The sequence below is a fragment of the Festucalex cinctus genome, chromosome 15 (assembly GCF_051991245.1).
Source record: "Festucalex cinctus isolate MCC-2025b chromosome 15, RoL_Fcin_1.0, whole genome shotgun sequence".
Taxonomy (NCBI): Eukaryota; Metazoa; Chordata; class Actinopteri; order Syngnathiformes; family Syngnathidae; genus Festucalex; species Festucalex cinctus.
Genome location: NC_135425.1, coordinates 13685598 through 13702285, shown reverse-complemented (window position 1 = coordinate 13702285; position 16688 = coordinate 13685598). Strand labels below are relative to the sequence as shown.

The following is a 16688-nucleotide window of genomic DNA, read 5'->3' as shown; positions in this document are numbered from 1 at the left end:
GCCCGTCAAAGCAGCTTTGCATGGGAACAATGACGTAAAACACCCCCCACCACCCCATCCTCAACCTTTCTCCTCATCCAGAGTCCAAGAAATATTTAGAAAAAAAAACACAAAAAAAACATGAGCGTGTTTCTATTCTTGTTATTCCCGCGCTTACTCCTCACATTAAATAACATTACAGGCACATGAATAGCAAATGCACTCAAGGGAACAATAGCAGCCACCGCTTTGGAAATTAGCAACAAAAACATTCACGTGCAACACTTTTCTTTATTTTGTTTGTGGGCATTTGAGGGAGGGGGCATGGTAGTAGTACTGCTATTATTTTTTAAACTTTCTGCATATGTGTGTTTTTGTTTTTGTTTTTTTTTAACTGGACCCCCATTTCTTATAACCTAACCAAATTGTTTTTGTTTTTTTACGCTTGGTTGCATTCATGATCCCAGTTCTTCTAATTAAACGTTAATTTCCCCCATCGTTTTGTTTCGTTTAATAATTCACAAAAAAAAAAATTGAATGTCGTTTTTTCTTTCTTCCACTCCTCAAATTTTGCATGTTTCGTGTTTTTTTTTCAATATAAGAACAAAACAAAACGTGCATTTCTTGAGCGAATGTTTTTCTTTCCTCATTTTAAAAAGATATTATTTTTTAAATCCACGTACTTTTCTTTTTTCTTCTTCACCTGCATTATTTTCTTTCTTCAGAAATAGTGCGCCTACCCCAAAAACCCATAAAAAATACAACTGCATCATTTTTTTTTAAAATGTATTTGAAGTTGATTGTTTTTTCTTGGGAAAAAATAGTCATCCACTCATCTATTTTTCCCTCCACGTGCATTATTATTTATTTATTTTTCCCATAGAAAATAATGTGTATGCATGCATTTATGGGAGGATGAAAATATGTTTGCTTCTTCGTGAAAGCCATCCACGTCTTTTGGTTAATTCATGTGCATTATTTAAGTATATTATTTTGTATAGAAAAGTGCATGCGTTCTTTAGCGCGTAGTGTTTAAATTATGCTTTTTTTTAAAAAAAATTTAAGCCATGTCCCCCCCAAGGATCCACTTGTGTTTTTTTTTTTTTTATTATTCGTTACTTTTGTTTCCCTTTAGAAAACTGTAGTGTGCATTCATGATAATAAAAGTTTTTTTTTTTTTTCTTCTGCAGTGTGGGCAGCTCCACGCCGCAAGGGGTGTGTCATTAATAACTAATTAGGATCCTGGGGGCAGCCCCCCCATCAATAAAAAGCGACCCTCAAGAGCCGAGCAGAGCCAGAGCTCACTCACACACTCTCTTGAGAGGAGAGCAGCACTTGCATCCTCCTCGAGTTTTTTTTTTCCCCTTTTCTTTAAAGTTCACTTCCCAGGTCCAGCTCACAGCGACAAGATGGGCTCTGTGCTGCCCGCCGAAGCTTTGGCCCGCAAGTCTGGATTTAAATGTCCGGCCCGAGCGGCGCTGTCGGACGTGATCACTTCGGACGTCCTGCACAGCTTCCTGTACGGCCGCTGGAGGAACGTCCTGCAGGGTGGCGAGCACCTGCAGGCCGACGAACGCCACGCCGGCTGCACCAGGACCGCCTTCACCGCCGAAGTGCTGGCCCAGTCCTTCGTTGGAGGTAGGCACCACCTGTTGGGGGTGGCGAAGTTCATGGTGTTCTCGTGATAAAAAATTAATCGAAATGTAACTTTTTTTTATTTTTTTTATTTTATTTAAAGACAACATGGTTGAACAATTTGATGTATTTAAATTTTAATTCACTCCTCGGTGCTTAGCTACTGAGCTAACTTTCGTAATTCCGGAAGTTCTTAAAAATACACGAAGAAGAATGCGTAACAATCGAAGAAGAAGCTTTTTAACCTGGAGTCGAAGGGGGCATTAAATATAGCCTACAAGAAGAAAGTGGAGTTTTATTTCTTGTCAGGAAGAAATTAGTGAGACTAATGTGCTTGTTATACGTGAAAGAAAACTATTTTTTTACTTACAAAAAATAACCAGTACCAGTGTTTGACTGTTTTCCTTGCTGGGGTTATAAGAAACGAAGAAGAATGAATATTGTAGTTGTTTTTACTTGGATAATTACAAACGAAGAAGAAAGATAGCAGAAGAAGAAAATGCTGCTTTTCCAGAATTATACAGGAAGATGTTTATCGAGTCCAACTCTTTTATTATTGTTTTTTTTGTATTGAGCAATTATACACTTGTTGCTACACTTTTCCCTCCACATTTCATCGCCAGTCTTTTCTCATCCTTTTCGAGCCATTTAACGCGTTAAGTAGCCCCCTGAAAGAAGCAAGTGCCGCTGATTCAAGCCTTTAAATTCATTTGGTTAACTCTGCGCGTTGACCTGGGAAAGTGTTCGCTTAAAAAAAAAAAAAAAAAAAAAGTTCCCTTTTCTTGGGAGCAACTTTCTCCCAGCATTCATCAATCTGCGGACAGTCTCTTTTCGTGCGCTTGGCAGCTATGTGGGGCTCCCTCCGTCTCCTCTGGCTCCGTCTCCGTCTCGCTTTCTTTTCAAACATTTGCTGTTGGTCGCATAATGCGGCGTGAAGGCTAAATCTAATGCTATTCATTGCATGTCAGCCATCTAATCGCCTTTCCATTTTTTTGTCGCGCGGATTCCAGAGTCCCTTTTAACAAGACGCCGCTCCATTCAGCGCAAATTTATTGCTACAAACTTCTTAAAAGGATAATGAATTTGGAATTAGCCGTCTCTCCCTCTCTCTCTTTTTTGAGCCGATCCTTTAATGAATATCACATCTGAAGCGTGACCAATTGCTGGAGCCCGCGCAATGGAGGACCATTTAACCCCCAGTGGACAAAGCTTTTATTATCATTTTTTTTGTGTTGTTGTTGCAGCTTTTTAATTCAAGAAGAAGGGGGAAAAAACTTTGATTTTGACATTAAAGAAACGTTTTTGTCTCTTCCCCCCTAGCCTTTTTAGGTGGGGATAAAACTGCTTACCGTGCGCAACAAAAACGTACAATTCAAGCAGATAATCGAATTAAATGGAGGATAAAGTGTCGCTAAATATTTGGAGCCGGTACGTGGGGAACCTGCCGCCGGTGGGCTACATGACATACATGCATGCACTTCGAAATGCACATAGAGTAAAGAATTCATAATTGGGAGAGATTTAAAAAAAAAAAAACGGCCCAATGTGGTGTTTATAATTGTGAATAAAATACTTTAATTGTATTTTTGCAAATTGATCGTTTGTGAATAATTCTGAATTTCATCATAACATTTAATGCCGTAATTGTCAATAACTTTAAACATTCATTAAAATCTTTTTTCAAACTGATAATATAAAATATGAAGTCAAAAGAAATGTAATTAAACATTGCATGCATTTTTCTTCAAACTGATCGTCTTTGAACTACTTTGCCCCAATTTGGACCCATAGTTGTGAAGAATGGAATTCTGCCCAAATTTATAAAGAAAAAAAAAGTGATGAAAAAAAATACCTGTAAAAACAAGGAATTTTATTTATTTGTAATTGATGTGTGAATACAATTAGGGAACAATTTTTCACTGATAATGTGTATACATTGGGTCGAGGCCAATTTAGTGTCGTAATTAAATACGATTAAAAAAAATTTAAAAAAAGCTTTTCTATACTGTGCTATAATTGTAATAAACAAAAATTCAAACAATAAATATTTTAATAACTCATATTTTTTTTTTGTTCATAATATACAATTATTAACAATTAAAAATAAAGTGTGAAATTTCTTTTCACTGATCATATAATTATTTTCTTCATGTCTGCACAGTTTGTTGACATTAATAGAAATGTTTTCTTCTTTTTTTGGCAGAGGTACAGAAGTTGTCCAGCCTGGTGCTTCCCAGCGAGGTGATCATAGCACAGAGCTCCATCCCAGGAGAAGGTCTGGGAATCTTCTCCAAGACATGGATCAAGGCCGGCACAGAGATGGGCCCCTTCACAGGCAAAGTCCTGTCCCCGGAACACGTGGACCTGCTCAAGAACAACAACCTGATGTGGGAGGTGAGTCTCTTGTGAGGCTCAGTTCACTTCTGCATGTGTCATCCCTCAAGCTCATTTGCATGTTTTCTTATGAAGGTGTTTAACGAAGATGGAACTGTGAGGTACTTCATCGATGCCAGCCAGGAGGATCAACGCAGCTGGATGACTTACATCAAGTGCGCCCGCAATGAGCAGGAGCAGAACTTGGAGGTGGTCCAAATTGGCAGCAGCATCTATTACAAGGCCGTGGAGGTAGAGGAACCACTTTTAGCGCAGTGTGCATGCAGGGTTTACTAACATATTCAAAATTATATTAAAAAAAATTATCATAGTGTGACACCTCCAATTTTATACATTTAAAATGATCAAGAACACAAGTTGTCAAAGTTTTTACACCAAATATATATTGGTGTACTAGAAAAATTAGGTATAGATTTTATTCTTAAGAAATGCATTTAATATTATTGTATTATTGTATTGTTTGAACATTGCTCCTGTATTGAAATGTAGGATATTAAAAGCAAATGTATGAAATTGATTTAGCGCATAACTCAAAATTTTACCCACTTAAATGTCAAAATGTGTTTTTTTAAAGATGTATGCAAATGTATTTTTTTTTTAAGTGTGGTAAACAGACCTGTATTTAAAAAAAGTACTGAATATTTTATTTATTTTTAATTTAAGCCACTTTAACAATATACATTTGTAACATTTTTAAAAAAAAGCCAATTTTGAACACTGTACTTAATTATTAATTCTATTTAAAGTGTATTTCCCTGTAATAGTTCAATTAAACTTGTACCTGAATGTTAAAAAAATCAAATGCATATTTTTGTAAAAGTTAAATATGACTAAGCTGCATTTTAAAAATATATTGTAGTCCTAAAAATAATAATAAAAAAAATGCACATGAAAATTTATAAAAGCCATAGTAACATTATGCAGTTTGAACACTGCATTTAAATTTTATAATAAATACAAATTTACAAATGTTATAATAAATATACATTTATGGCACAAAGGGTAAAAAGGTTTGTTTTTTTTAAGTTCTTTAACGTGAATGTAATGTAACTACGTGTGTCAAAATGCATTCTATTAATTCACCACTAGATGGCACTAAATTCTACAGCCTGTCTTTTCTTTTTTTTTTCCCCAAAAAATGTTTAAGAAAACAAAAGTGGGGAAAGCTGAATTCTCATTTGATGACTTTTTCTTGTAGACTATTCCACCGGACCAGGAGTTGCTGGTGTGGTATGGAAACACTCACAACACATTTCTAGGCATCCCTGGGGTGCCTGGAGCAGACGAAGAGCAGCAGCAGCAGCAGCAGCAGCAGAAGAAGAGCAGAAATGGTGAGAAACCTTTTTGGAGAATTATTTTTACAATTAAATAGAATGAGCCTGTCTACACTTTTTAATCACGGTCCCTTAAATGATCTTTTCCCAACGATATGAAAGAAAATGCCGATAATCTGTTCGAGCCGCCCGATCATGGTCGTAACCACGTGTCGTCATTTTTCCAGATGACTCCCAGTCTTGCGACTCCTCGTGCTCGCCGCCTTCCTCATCCTCATCGTCATCGTCGTCCTCCAGCGCCGGCCTATACACTTCGGGCCGCATGCGCTGCGTCATCTGCCACCGCGGCTTCAACTCGCGCAGCAACCTGCGCTCGCACATGCGCATCCACACGCTGGACAAGCCCTTCGTGTGCCGCTTCTGCAACCGCCGCTTCAGCCAGTCGTCCACGCTGCGCAACCACGTGCGCCTGCACACCGGCGAGCGCCCCTACAAGTGTCACGTGTGCCAGAGCGCCTACTCGCAGCTGGCGGGGCTGCGAGCGCACCAGAAGAGCGCCCGGCACAAGCCCGCCGCCGCCGCCGCTGCCATCGCTGCCGGCGAGACTACCGCGCAGGCGTCGCCGCCCCTTCCTCCTCCTCCTCCTCCACCCCAGCAGATGGCGCCGGTGGTCCGCCACCACCACCACCACCATCATGTGCCGCTGGTGCACCACATTCCTGCCTTGGTGCTCTGACAAGTAAGACGATGACAACAGCAGCAAGGATGCACTTTAGCAACGAGCTTGAGTGGAGAGGAGACGGACACGTGTTCCATTAATGTATTTAAAAAAAAAAAAAAAAAAAACATTCTGGGAGGACTTGCCTGGCACGTGACCAAACGTCTGTCACATGGCGAAAACATTCAGAAACACTGATGAGATCACAACTATGGAAGACCAAAAAATGCCTAAATAAATGTACAAATAAAAATGGATGTAAAAAATATAATTCAAAAATTAAATACAAAAAATATAAAATATATAAACAAATTCTTAAAATAAAAAAATTAAATTTCAATAAATAAAAATGCTCTGCTCTCATGTTTCATGATGCAGGACACTTTTTTTTTTTGTATTTAAATTTTTAATTATATTTTTTATATCTGTTTTTATTTTCACATGTATTTATTTTGGCATTTTTGGTCCTCCGTACACAACAAAGGTCAACAATCTTTTTGAAACCGAGAACTACTGTGTTTCTTTGGTACAAATTAGTGGAGAGATTACCAGCACATTTGCTCAAATGACCTTAAAAGGCAAACTAAACATAAAAGCATCCGTTGCAAGAAAATCATGTATGTGCCCCCACTATTGTTATTCTGATTCTGCATTCATGGAATAAGAATTAATCAGACGAAATCGACCATATCAGGGTCTGCCATTTTGGCTCATATTCGGCCCTCGACTGAATTTAACAAAGTGCTATCGGGCTCATGTTGCTTGCGTCACGTGACCAAACCCAGAAAACAGGTGAGCCATAACGTTCGCAGACCCGAGATGGATAAATCTGCTTGATTTTAACAGTATTCGATGAGCACCAAGCAGAAGACCATGTTTACAATTTTGGTGGCACATAAAATATTTTTGCAAAGATTTACTTTATTTTTGCATTTAGTTCCACTTTAATTATTAATATTAATGATGTTCATATGTTAAGACACAGATCATGCTCACGATTTATCACACTTAACAATGATTTAACAATTTGGGAAACAAATCAATACACTTAAGTACATTTTATTTACATAGCACTTTTCACAGACTCATTAAATGCTTGACATAGTTGAAATAAAGTCACACATTCATGAAATAGAGCCAAATGGTAAATAAAGGTGAGCTCGCCTGACACATTAACTACTGTCACGTAATCAACACTTCCTGTCTACATGCATGCTTTCCTGTCACATGATCAAAGGTTCCCAATCACAGGCAAGTAAATCAATTTTATTTATATAGCACTTTTAACAAACAGGACTCAAAAGTGCTGCAGGTTTAAAAACAAAAAAATATATACCGTAACCTCTCCTGGCACGTGACCAAAGACTACAATGACAACACTGCCGAGCCGGTCACGTGATCGTATGTCACATGATCATCCCGCCACGCTCGTGTGCGCATGTCACGTGACGTCAGTTTCTATGGATTACTTATGTATTCAACATGAGTGCAAGTTTTGGAAGAAAGCTTGAAATAAATACACCAGTGTTGGTATCACACTTTTCAAATGAAATTGTCACTTTAAAAATGTACAGACCGAATAATTGTGTAATATTAAAACTAAGTAAATGTATTGTATGCTTCTGTATACGTATGTGAGTGTAAATACATTTGTGCTTCTTGTATTCAAAATAAATAATCCTTTATAAAGAGGCCTTAAAAGTGTGTTTGCTGGGATGGGGCAAATGCTGATGTAAAATTTTGTGTACAGTACATGGTAATTTTTTGTTTAATTATTGTATATTAACTTTTTTTCTCGCGGCGAAGGTGCCGTCGTTTAAAGTTTCCTCATTGCGGCGAAGGTGCCGTTTCAAGTCGGCGACGCTTGGGGAGCATCCGCCCCCCGCTCCAGTTCCGGACGACGGAGTCAGGACCAGCGGTAGCCAGCGGACAACGACGTTCGACCAGCGGCCTCTGGCGGCGCTCAACCAGCGTCGCTCCCGGCTATAGTTTCGGACGACGGCGTAAGTTCTGCGACCGTCTTATTATCATGGCTGTCCTGTACGAATTTTGTTATGTGTAATGCTTACCTTTGTGATAAGGGTCACATGTATGCGTCACGTTATGATATGCTTACTTTCGGGTCACATGGGTTATTTTCTTGCCTGGGATCTGATGAGGGTTTGTGTTTCAACTCGGGAGAACGCCAGAAGGCGTTCTTTGAGGGGGGTATTGTCATGAGTGTGTCATATGACTCATGAAGGGGTGATGTTTTGTCTCATGAGATGTTTTGTTTTATACTATATAACTGATTTGATTTATTTGTTCGTTTTTCCTTTCGGACAGCATTGTGACAATCAAACATTTCATCATACAATTTTGACATATAATAACCGAAAAGAAAAAGGGCTGGCAGGAAGAAGCATAAAGCTTATAAATTCCCGCCCCCATACTAAACTATCATCGGGTTTCAACTGAAGTGATGTTTGAGTTCATGTCTTGTTAAGTTTGGGTTCATGACCGTGAGGTCAAGTGTCAGGTACTGATGCAACAAGTGTCTGTTTACAAAACGTGATGTTTCGTGATGTCAACCTTTAATCTCTAGGTGTCTGGACCTATGTGATGTCGTTCTTTAGTCCTTTACTATTCACTGTCTGTAGGTGCAGTCTGAGAAACGTGTTCATTGCTGGATTATTAAACACTGTCCTGTGTGCTGCCTTCTTCATGAATAAATAGAGAAAATCTTATTTGTGTCTGCGTCCTTGGGATCCAAACTTTTCAATACACAACAGAATCATCCTGCTGCTGGCATCTTCTTCTCTTGCTTCGTGCCGCAAGAAGAAGCGATCAAGTCAGCCATGGGGTTCAATGCTGGAAGAAAATTGATTTCTCGTGTATTAAATATGACGCTTGAACCTCAGATAGATATATAAATGAAGCACTTACCTGAGAATGAGTCAAAGCATGATCCTTATATGTTTTGTTTTGTTTTTTAAAACTCTTCCCAAGTTAGCTGTAACGCAGGCTGGCTGTTGCTATGCAGATACCATCAATCTAATGACACAGCACTTTTTTTTCGACTCAGTGTGTGTGGTGATGTCAGTAATTTGAAAACTACCACAGTATCATCACGAGGGCCTTCAACTTTTAAACATTTAGAAACGCACCAAGCCCAGCACAGACCAAAAAATCCAATAAAAAAAATAAATAAATAAAAATACCGTGGCTACAAGAGAGTCAATTAAAATGACGTCCTGTTCTACATAAAAAATAAATAACTAAATAAAAAATAGGACGTTAGGCTATTTCAAATTGACAACAGATTAATGCACAAACATAAATTAGGTTCAGTTAAGTTCAAGTTGTTAGCAGGTAGATTAAATGGGCAAATAAGTTGAGCCTTGTTTTCCAAAGTAAATGCAGATATTTACAAATGTTTTGATTCGATTTACACACAATGGAAATAAGACAAGGGCTTTAATGTCTTTTTTTATCCCTTTGGCAGCAGTTGTGTCGATGATTGTTTTTATAGCCTACATTCTTTGTTGTCAATAAACATTTCAAACTTTCTAAACGTTATCTATCTATCTATCTATCTATCTATCTATCTATCTATCTATCTATCTATCTATCTATCTATCTATCATTTGTCGGACCTGTCGGTTTCATCGCGACGATGTGTTCTGTGTTCGACTAGTACGGCCTTGTGGCTCCTCTGTTATCTGTTGTCATTTTCCAGGCGGCTAGCCGCTAGCCGCTCGCCCACCACCAGCATACTTGGATCTAGCAGGTGGGTTTATCAACGGTATTGTCACCGGGTGGCTCCGCTCAACAAGTCATCGAACGTAAGCGGCGTTTTATAAACGTGGTGCAAGGTTGCCAGAAGGAAATTCCTTCTACTCAGAGTTGAACATGAAACGTCTGTTAGCGGCGAACTAGCTAGGTGGCTAGCAGGGTTAGCGCCAAGTTCGCCAGCGTTTATGCGGAATAGAGTAAAAAGTTTCAGATTTAATACGTTAACGGAGGTAAAGTTTCACTTAACATTTGGCTCTGGTTATATTGCACAATCGTTTAGAAGTCGAGGAGTTTGTTTTGAGGGAAAGAGAGTGACTTGTCACGAGTTTTCAAGCCTCTGTCAAGAAGCTTTACCATGTTAGGTCATCCTCAATTGATGGGCTGGTGGAGGAGTGAGGAAGAGAACACCATTTTTTTTTATTTTATTCTCACTCATTTGCTGCACAATTCTTGTTCCCACAAGGAAGCCTTGTGCAAGGCCTTACTACATGTTGGGAATATGCTGTAGTGAGAACAAAATGTGTAATTTTAATAGGTGGGCCTAAAGTAGGTATACACTTATGGGCTGGTATTTCGTTATTAAGGAGTGAAAGGAAGGATGAATTGTAGGAAGGAATGAAAACAGTTTGAAATTTGGAAGGATGAATGAAGAGATGTTTGAAGGATGAAATGTAGGGAGCTCAGACGGAGGAAACGAAGGATGGGTTGAAGGAAGTTCAAAAGATTGAAGCAAACAAGTATTTATGAAAGAAGGTAAGATTTATGGAATGATGGAAACAAGACTATTAGGATGGAAGGATGGGGCAAGGTGTTCACTTGCTCTTTCATGATATCCATCAGGTTAATATTCAACAAACCCATACCTGGACGTTGGCAGTGAAACCCTAATTAGAAACCATAACCCTTGTTTAAAAAGGCTAGAGTCCCAGAATTGAAACACTAATCCCGTTTTGACATCTTACTTCTTACTTCAATGATATTAATCCATGTTTGATCAGTTCACTGCCAGCTGTTTTCAAAGCAGTCCCACGTTTTGATCTCTTTCTGAAGAATCACAGAAAATTTTCTGTTCTGTGAAAAGAAACGTCAAGCGGAACAGTGACTTTGCTGCAAATGTTTCTTTATTTTTGTGACATGGCTCAAACTATTAAACAACAAAAACAAAACTGAGAAAGAGCTTTGGTAACAACAAAATGTATTTACAGTTAGCACTGCAGGGACCGAAATCTGTCAAATTGGTAAAGTTCACATTTTATTTTCAGAAATCTATACTGTTGGTCAGTCCGCATGTTTATTTCATTTTTATTCTTTTTGTATGTATTTATTTATTTATTACAAATTATTGACAAGAGCAGATAATACTTTAATAATAATAATATAATTCTGATAATATAATTTAAATAAAATTCAAATATTTTTTTGGCCAATTTTTATTTTATTTTAATTCTTAAATATATTAACAGAATAAAACATAAGACAGAAAAAAAAAAAATTTACCCTGGCCTGAAAACCCCCCAAAACGTTTTGGTTTAGTCATAAGACATTCACAATGTGAGCCATGATTGGTCGTTGCCTGAGTCCTGAGCGCGGGATGTTATTTTCGACAAGTGGCAAAATGTGTTTTTGATGGTATTAATTGGATGTGAAAAACAATGAAATTAATTATAGACAAAATATTAACTTCTGCATAAAATAGCTAAATGGGTCCAGAATTTATTTAATAACTACATTCAAGTTTTTATTGTTGAACTGGAAATGGCTTGCATGAAACAGAAACATGGTCACAAATGGTTTACCTATTTACTTGCCCACCTCGTCTACAGAATGAAAAAAGCCAAACAAGTGACCTGAACTCAAATGTTGTGCAATCACTCCAGGATGTTAGGATGGATTGTGGCCCATTTCTGCCGGATGTTCTGGTGTTGGAGATCTTCCTCCGTCTGCCATACGACGCCGTGCTGAGGGCGGGTCTCACCTGCCGCCAGTGGCTGGCCGTATCCCGCGACGAGTTCCTATGGCGGGAGCTGTTCTACTCCTACTATCGCATCCCTCGCACCGTACCCCGACACCCAGGTGGGTGTTCGACAGGATGCCGCCGCTCCTTTTCTTCCATCCTACGTGTAATGACGCAACTGCGTGTGTGTGTGTGCGTAGCGGCCGTGTCGTGGTACAAGGAGTTCAAGCGCCTCTTTGACTGCATCCCGTGTGTGGAGGTTCAAACGTTGAGGGAGCACAGCGACCAGGTGCTCCATTTGGCCTTCTCCCACCAGGGCCACCGCTTCTCCTCGTGCTCCAAAGACTGCACTGTCAAGGTAATCCCTCACACGTATTTATTTTTTTTTAACAGTTTTATCAGTTGAACATTTTTTTAACGTTTCCGCCAAGCTTTGGGACACAGAGCGGCACGATGGCAACATCTCGCTGGTGCACAGCTCCAGCATGCGCCAGTTCAACTGGGGCTACACGCAGTTCTCGCAGTTCAACGCCGACGACAGCCTGCTGCTGGTGTCGGGCGTCTACCTGGGCCCGCAACACTCCTCCTCGGGGGAGATCGCCGTCCTGAGTCTCGGTACGTACGGCGGTCCACCAGGATGCGTTTCACAATATGGATTGAATGCGTCGAGCTGGGATAACGTGCGTTCCCTGACGTGACTCGGCAGAAAATTACACTCTGCTGTCGCGGGTGAGGAACAAGCCGTACGACGTGTTTGGCTGCTGGCTCAACGAGACCCACCTGATCTCGGGCAACCTGCACTGGATCGGAAACATGACGTCCTGCTCGGTGCTTTCGCTCAATAAAGCCTTCCAGGTCAGGCTTGAATGGCGACAGACCTTTGATATTGATTTTGTGGAAATTTGATGAGTGGATATAACTGCTAAATATTTATTATCTTTTGTGCGTCAACATGATTAAACTCCAACAAAATTAGTGCAATCTCGATTAGCATTAGCATGCTGGGGATTAGCATTTAAGGTAAATACTAACTACCATTTAGTTCACACAAACATCATGTGTACATTACGTTACGTACATTATTTTGTGCCTCCACTCTACTTAACGGACAATTCCATTTTCCCTCATCTTGGACAGGAGATCGAGTCTGAGAACGTCAACGTCGTGAAGCGGCTTTTCAAGATCCAGAACATCAACGCCAGCACCATCCGCACCGTCATGGTGGCCCACTGCCGCCGTCATGACAACCCCGACCTGCTGCTGGATTACGACGCTCAGTGTCAGGCCCGCAGGCAGAAAGGTCAACAGCAAGAACAGCAGCAGCAGCAGCAGCAGCAGCAACAGCCGCTGCTCTTCGACTTGGGAACGTCCAGCAGCGAGGAGGAAGACGAGGACGACGCCGTGAGCCCGAGAGACGGCAGATGTCACGGCACGGCCACCGCCATCTCCAGCCTGGAGCACTTGAAGCAGGTGAGCTGCATGCACGGTGGGAAGTAACAAATACTGTTAAAAAAATGTTGTTTTTTAAAAAATATAATAATATCTATGGATGAATGGATTATATTATACCTAATGATATAAAATAATACATAAATAAATATTAATATTTTTGTATTATAATATAAACAATACCAATAAATAATTAAAATAACATTTATTTTTGTATTACAATAATATAAATAATAAAAAATACTAATTTATTTATTATTTTTAAATGATAATATAAACAACTAGACTAAGTGTAATTTCTGGAGAAATTGCGTGGGAATGCTGAAAGCTGAATGCTAATAGGTGAATGCTAAGATTTGAATGCATGTGGAATGCTTATGAAGTAAATTGAGAGATATATTGTGGTAATGATGATCAGTTATATGTATGGAAGTGGACGTGGAAAGTGTACTTCGAAAAAGCTCAATGTCTGTCCCATTGAAAATGAATGGAGAAAACTTGATATTACAATTTAAATTGTGTAAATACTGTAAGTAATGTGGAACCAGACGATATATACCCAGAGACATCAATTTTTGAAGCTAGTTGAAGTTTAAACAGTGTAAATTGTAGGGGTGTGAATTGCCTAGTACCTGACGATTCGATTCGTATCACGATTCACAGGTCACGATTCGATTCGATACCGATTAATCCCGATACGAATGGTCACGATTCGATACCGATTAATCCCGATACGAATTTATAAGTCGATTGTTGCGATTTTTTTTCATTCATATTTAGAAAATACTAATCAGTAAGCTTGTAGAGTGTAAGATTTATATGAAAATGTATTTATTTATCTGAAATTTCAGTCTTATAGAGGTTGTAATCTGTTTCATGTTTGAACAGCATTAAAATAAAAATATTAAGGCTTAATGTGCCGTTCATATAACATTCTTCCATGCTCAAGGTGTGAATCCTAAAAAAAAAAAAAAAAAAAAATCGATTCTGCCGATTATTGAATCGATTCGAGAATCGCGCGATGTAGTATCGCGATATATCGCCGAATCAATTTTTTTTAACACCCCTAGTAAATTGGAAGTATTATGTGAGAGTTGTTACGTGGTAAAAAAGTGTGGAGATAAAAATTACAATAACATATTGTGGGAATGATACAGCATTCCCACAATAATACTTTTGCCCTCTACGACAAAAGATAAGTGCAAAAGACTCAACGGATTGGCTGCCATATTTGTGTTCTTCACCTTAGAGTTGTAAGAACCTGGACCCCAGGCAGGTTGCCATCGAGAGACATGTGGCTCAGATGATGGGCCGGGTCCACACCAAAGCCCCGGACTCGGACCTAATGGAGACCTCGGAGCCCGGCGAAGGAGAGGACAAGACGTACTTACTGTTTACCACCGGCAGCCTTACGTACTCGCCTCACCAAATAGGTGGGTGTATCCCTTGCGCCGATGTGCTGATGTCCGGCGGCCATTTTAAGAGCCCACCTTGTCCCCAGGCATTAAGAGGATCAAGCCGGACCAGATGACCACCTGCGGACCCGTGCGCGGCGAAGAGCGGAGCTCCGACGAGTTCTTCGACTCGCTGGACCACGTCATAGATATCCACGGGCATATCATCGGGATGGGTCTCTCGCCAGACAACCGGTCAGTAAATCGCCATAAATCACCTCATCCGTCACCAGAAACTAAAGGCGCTTAACAAACTAGACTAAGTGCAATTTCTGGAGAAATTGTGTGGGAATGCTGAAAGCTGAATGCTAAGATTTGAATGCATGTGGAATGCATATGAATGAATTGAGAGATAAATTATGAAATTATAACCTCCTAGTTACTGTACAATGCACTTTACAAACTATGCCACCGAGCAGTATCAGACACCTGGTAATGATGATAAGTTATATGCATGGAAGTGGGCATGGAAAGTGATACTTAAAAAAAGTTCACTGTCCCATTGAAAATGAATGGGGAAAAGTTGATATGAAACCTTAAATTGTGCGAGAACTGTAAGTAATGTGGAATCAGATGATATATACCCCGGAATGCGTGAATTTTTGAAGCAAGTTGAAATTTGAACAGTGTAAATCGGAAGTATTGTGTGGGAGTTGTTACATGGCAAAAAAGTGTGGAGAATAAAAATCACAATAACATATGTGGGAATGCTGAAAAGCATTGTACTTGCCAGAAAAGCGCCAAAGCAACCTGCCAGTTGTGTGTTGACCAATCAGTTTTACGCGAACCAGGTACCTGTACGTGAACAGTCGGGCGTGGCCCGCGGGCTGCATCATCTCCGACCCCATGTCGCCGCCTCCAATCGCAGAGGAGATCGACCTTCACGTGATCGACCTGAAGAGTCTGAGGGAGGAGCGGCGCAGCCTTCGCGCCCACCGAGCCTTCACGCCCAATGACGAGTGCTTCTTCATCTTTCTGGACGTCAGCAGAGACTTTGTCGCCAGGTAGGCTTGCCTCTCTACTTTAGACACGCACATGGCTGAAATGAATGGTTAAAAAAAATAAATAATTTTTAAAACCAAGAGTGCCATCTAGAGGAGTCAAAAATATTATTTGTCAACCATCGCCAAGCTAAACTGTGCTCCCAACTCCTCTCTGCAGTGGCGCCGAGGACAAGCACGGCTACATCTGGGACCGCCACTACAACATCTGCCTGGCGCGGCTGGCCCACGACGACGTGGTCAACTCGGTGGCCTTCAGCCCCGCCGACCAGGAGCTGCTGCTGTCGGCCAGCGACGACGCCACCGTCAAGGTGTGGCGCTCCCCCCGAGCCGTGCGCCTGGCGCGGGACGCCGCTCGCCGGACCGCCCGGACGCACCACCGCGCCGGCCTCCTGGCGTCCTGGCTCAACCGCGGTAGGGGCCTCAATGGCAAGCCGTGACAGATGCCTTCTCGTCACCGGGGGGCGACGTTTCCAGACTTTTGACAGCTGTGCTGTGAACAACTGTCACGAAACATTTTTAACAGGAACAAAATGACGCGTTTTTTTTTTTTTTAGGTTTTTTTTCTTTTTCTTTCTTTCTTTCTTTTTTTTTTTAACATCATGTCCCGACAAGATCGAGAGATGACATGGGGGGAAAAAAAATTTAAAAAAATCAATTGTGGTCACAATTTAGATAAAATGTGTCCTGTATACAAAATGTAACGTGTGCACAAATGTGATAACAAAACACTTTTTTTGTCCATGAACAAGGTATTAAATGTGTGTACCATATTTCTGGATGAAAAAGTTGTAACCATAAATTATTAATTTATGATTGCAAAATATTAAGTTGTGGCTACAATATAAAGTATACAAAAAAGCATTTGTAGCCACAAAATTGCTATAATGTGCCCAAAATATTTTGTGATAGAACAAAAAAATACTATGGCCACAAAGTATGAAATTGTTACCCTGGGAAAAAAATAACATGAACACACAAAAAAAAAAAAAAAAAAAAAAAAAAAAATCCCATGTCACGTTTGGGACCCTGTAGTCTAGATACATTTTAAACAGG

General features: G+C 40.1%; 2 protein-coding genes across 2 annotated transcripts in view; both read left to right on the top strand.

Annotated features, from left to right (window-relative positions):
- The first annotated feature begins 1278 nt into the window (after positions 1 to 1278).
- Positions 1279 to 7702, top strand: LOC144002681 (PR domain zinc finger protein 12-like). The gene is made up of 5 exons (XM_077498103.1): positions 1279 to 1617; positions 3818 to 4008; positions 4084 to 4239; positions 5207 to 5339; positions 5510 to 7702. Exons 1-5 carry the CDS (start codon positions 1389 to 1391, stop codon positions 6016 to 6018), a joined length of 1218 nt encoding a protein of 405 aa, XP_077354229.1. The 5' UTR covers positions 1279 to 1388; the 3' UTR covers positions 6019 to 7702.
- A 1935-nt stretch (positions 7703 to 9637) lies between these two features.
- Positions 9638 to 16688, top strand: part of fbxw5 (F-box and WD repeat domain containing 5) — a 7785-nt gene continuing 734 nt past the window's right edge. Inside the window, exons 1-10 of the mRNA XM_077498023.1 lie at positions 9638 to 9769; positions 11652 to 11847; positions 11929 to 12086; positions 12160 to 12343; positions 12435 to 12583; positions 12866 to 13198; positions 14427 to 14610; positions 14679 to 14826; positions 15423 to 15635; positions 15793 to 16688. The exon at positions 15793 to 16688 is cut by the window's right edge and continues 734 nt beyond it. Of these exons, the coding sequence (XP_077354149.1) occupies positions 11661 to 11847; positions 11929 to 12086; positions 12160 to 12343; positions 12435 to 12583; positions 12866 to 13198; positions 14427 to 14610; positions 14679 to 14826; positions 15423 to 15635; positions 15793 to 16072 (1836 nt within the window). The 5' untranslated portion in view covers positions 9638 to 9769; positions 11652 to 11660 and the 3' untranslated portion in view covers positions 16073 to 16688. The remainder of the gene's footprint in view (positions 9770 to 11651; positions 11848 to 11928; positions 12087 to 12159; positions 12344 to 12434; positions 12584 to 12865; positions 13199 to 14426; positions 14611 to 14678; positions 14827 to 15422; positions 15636 to 15792) is intronic.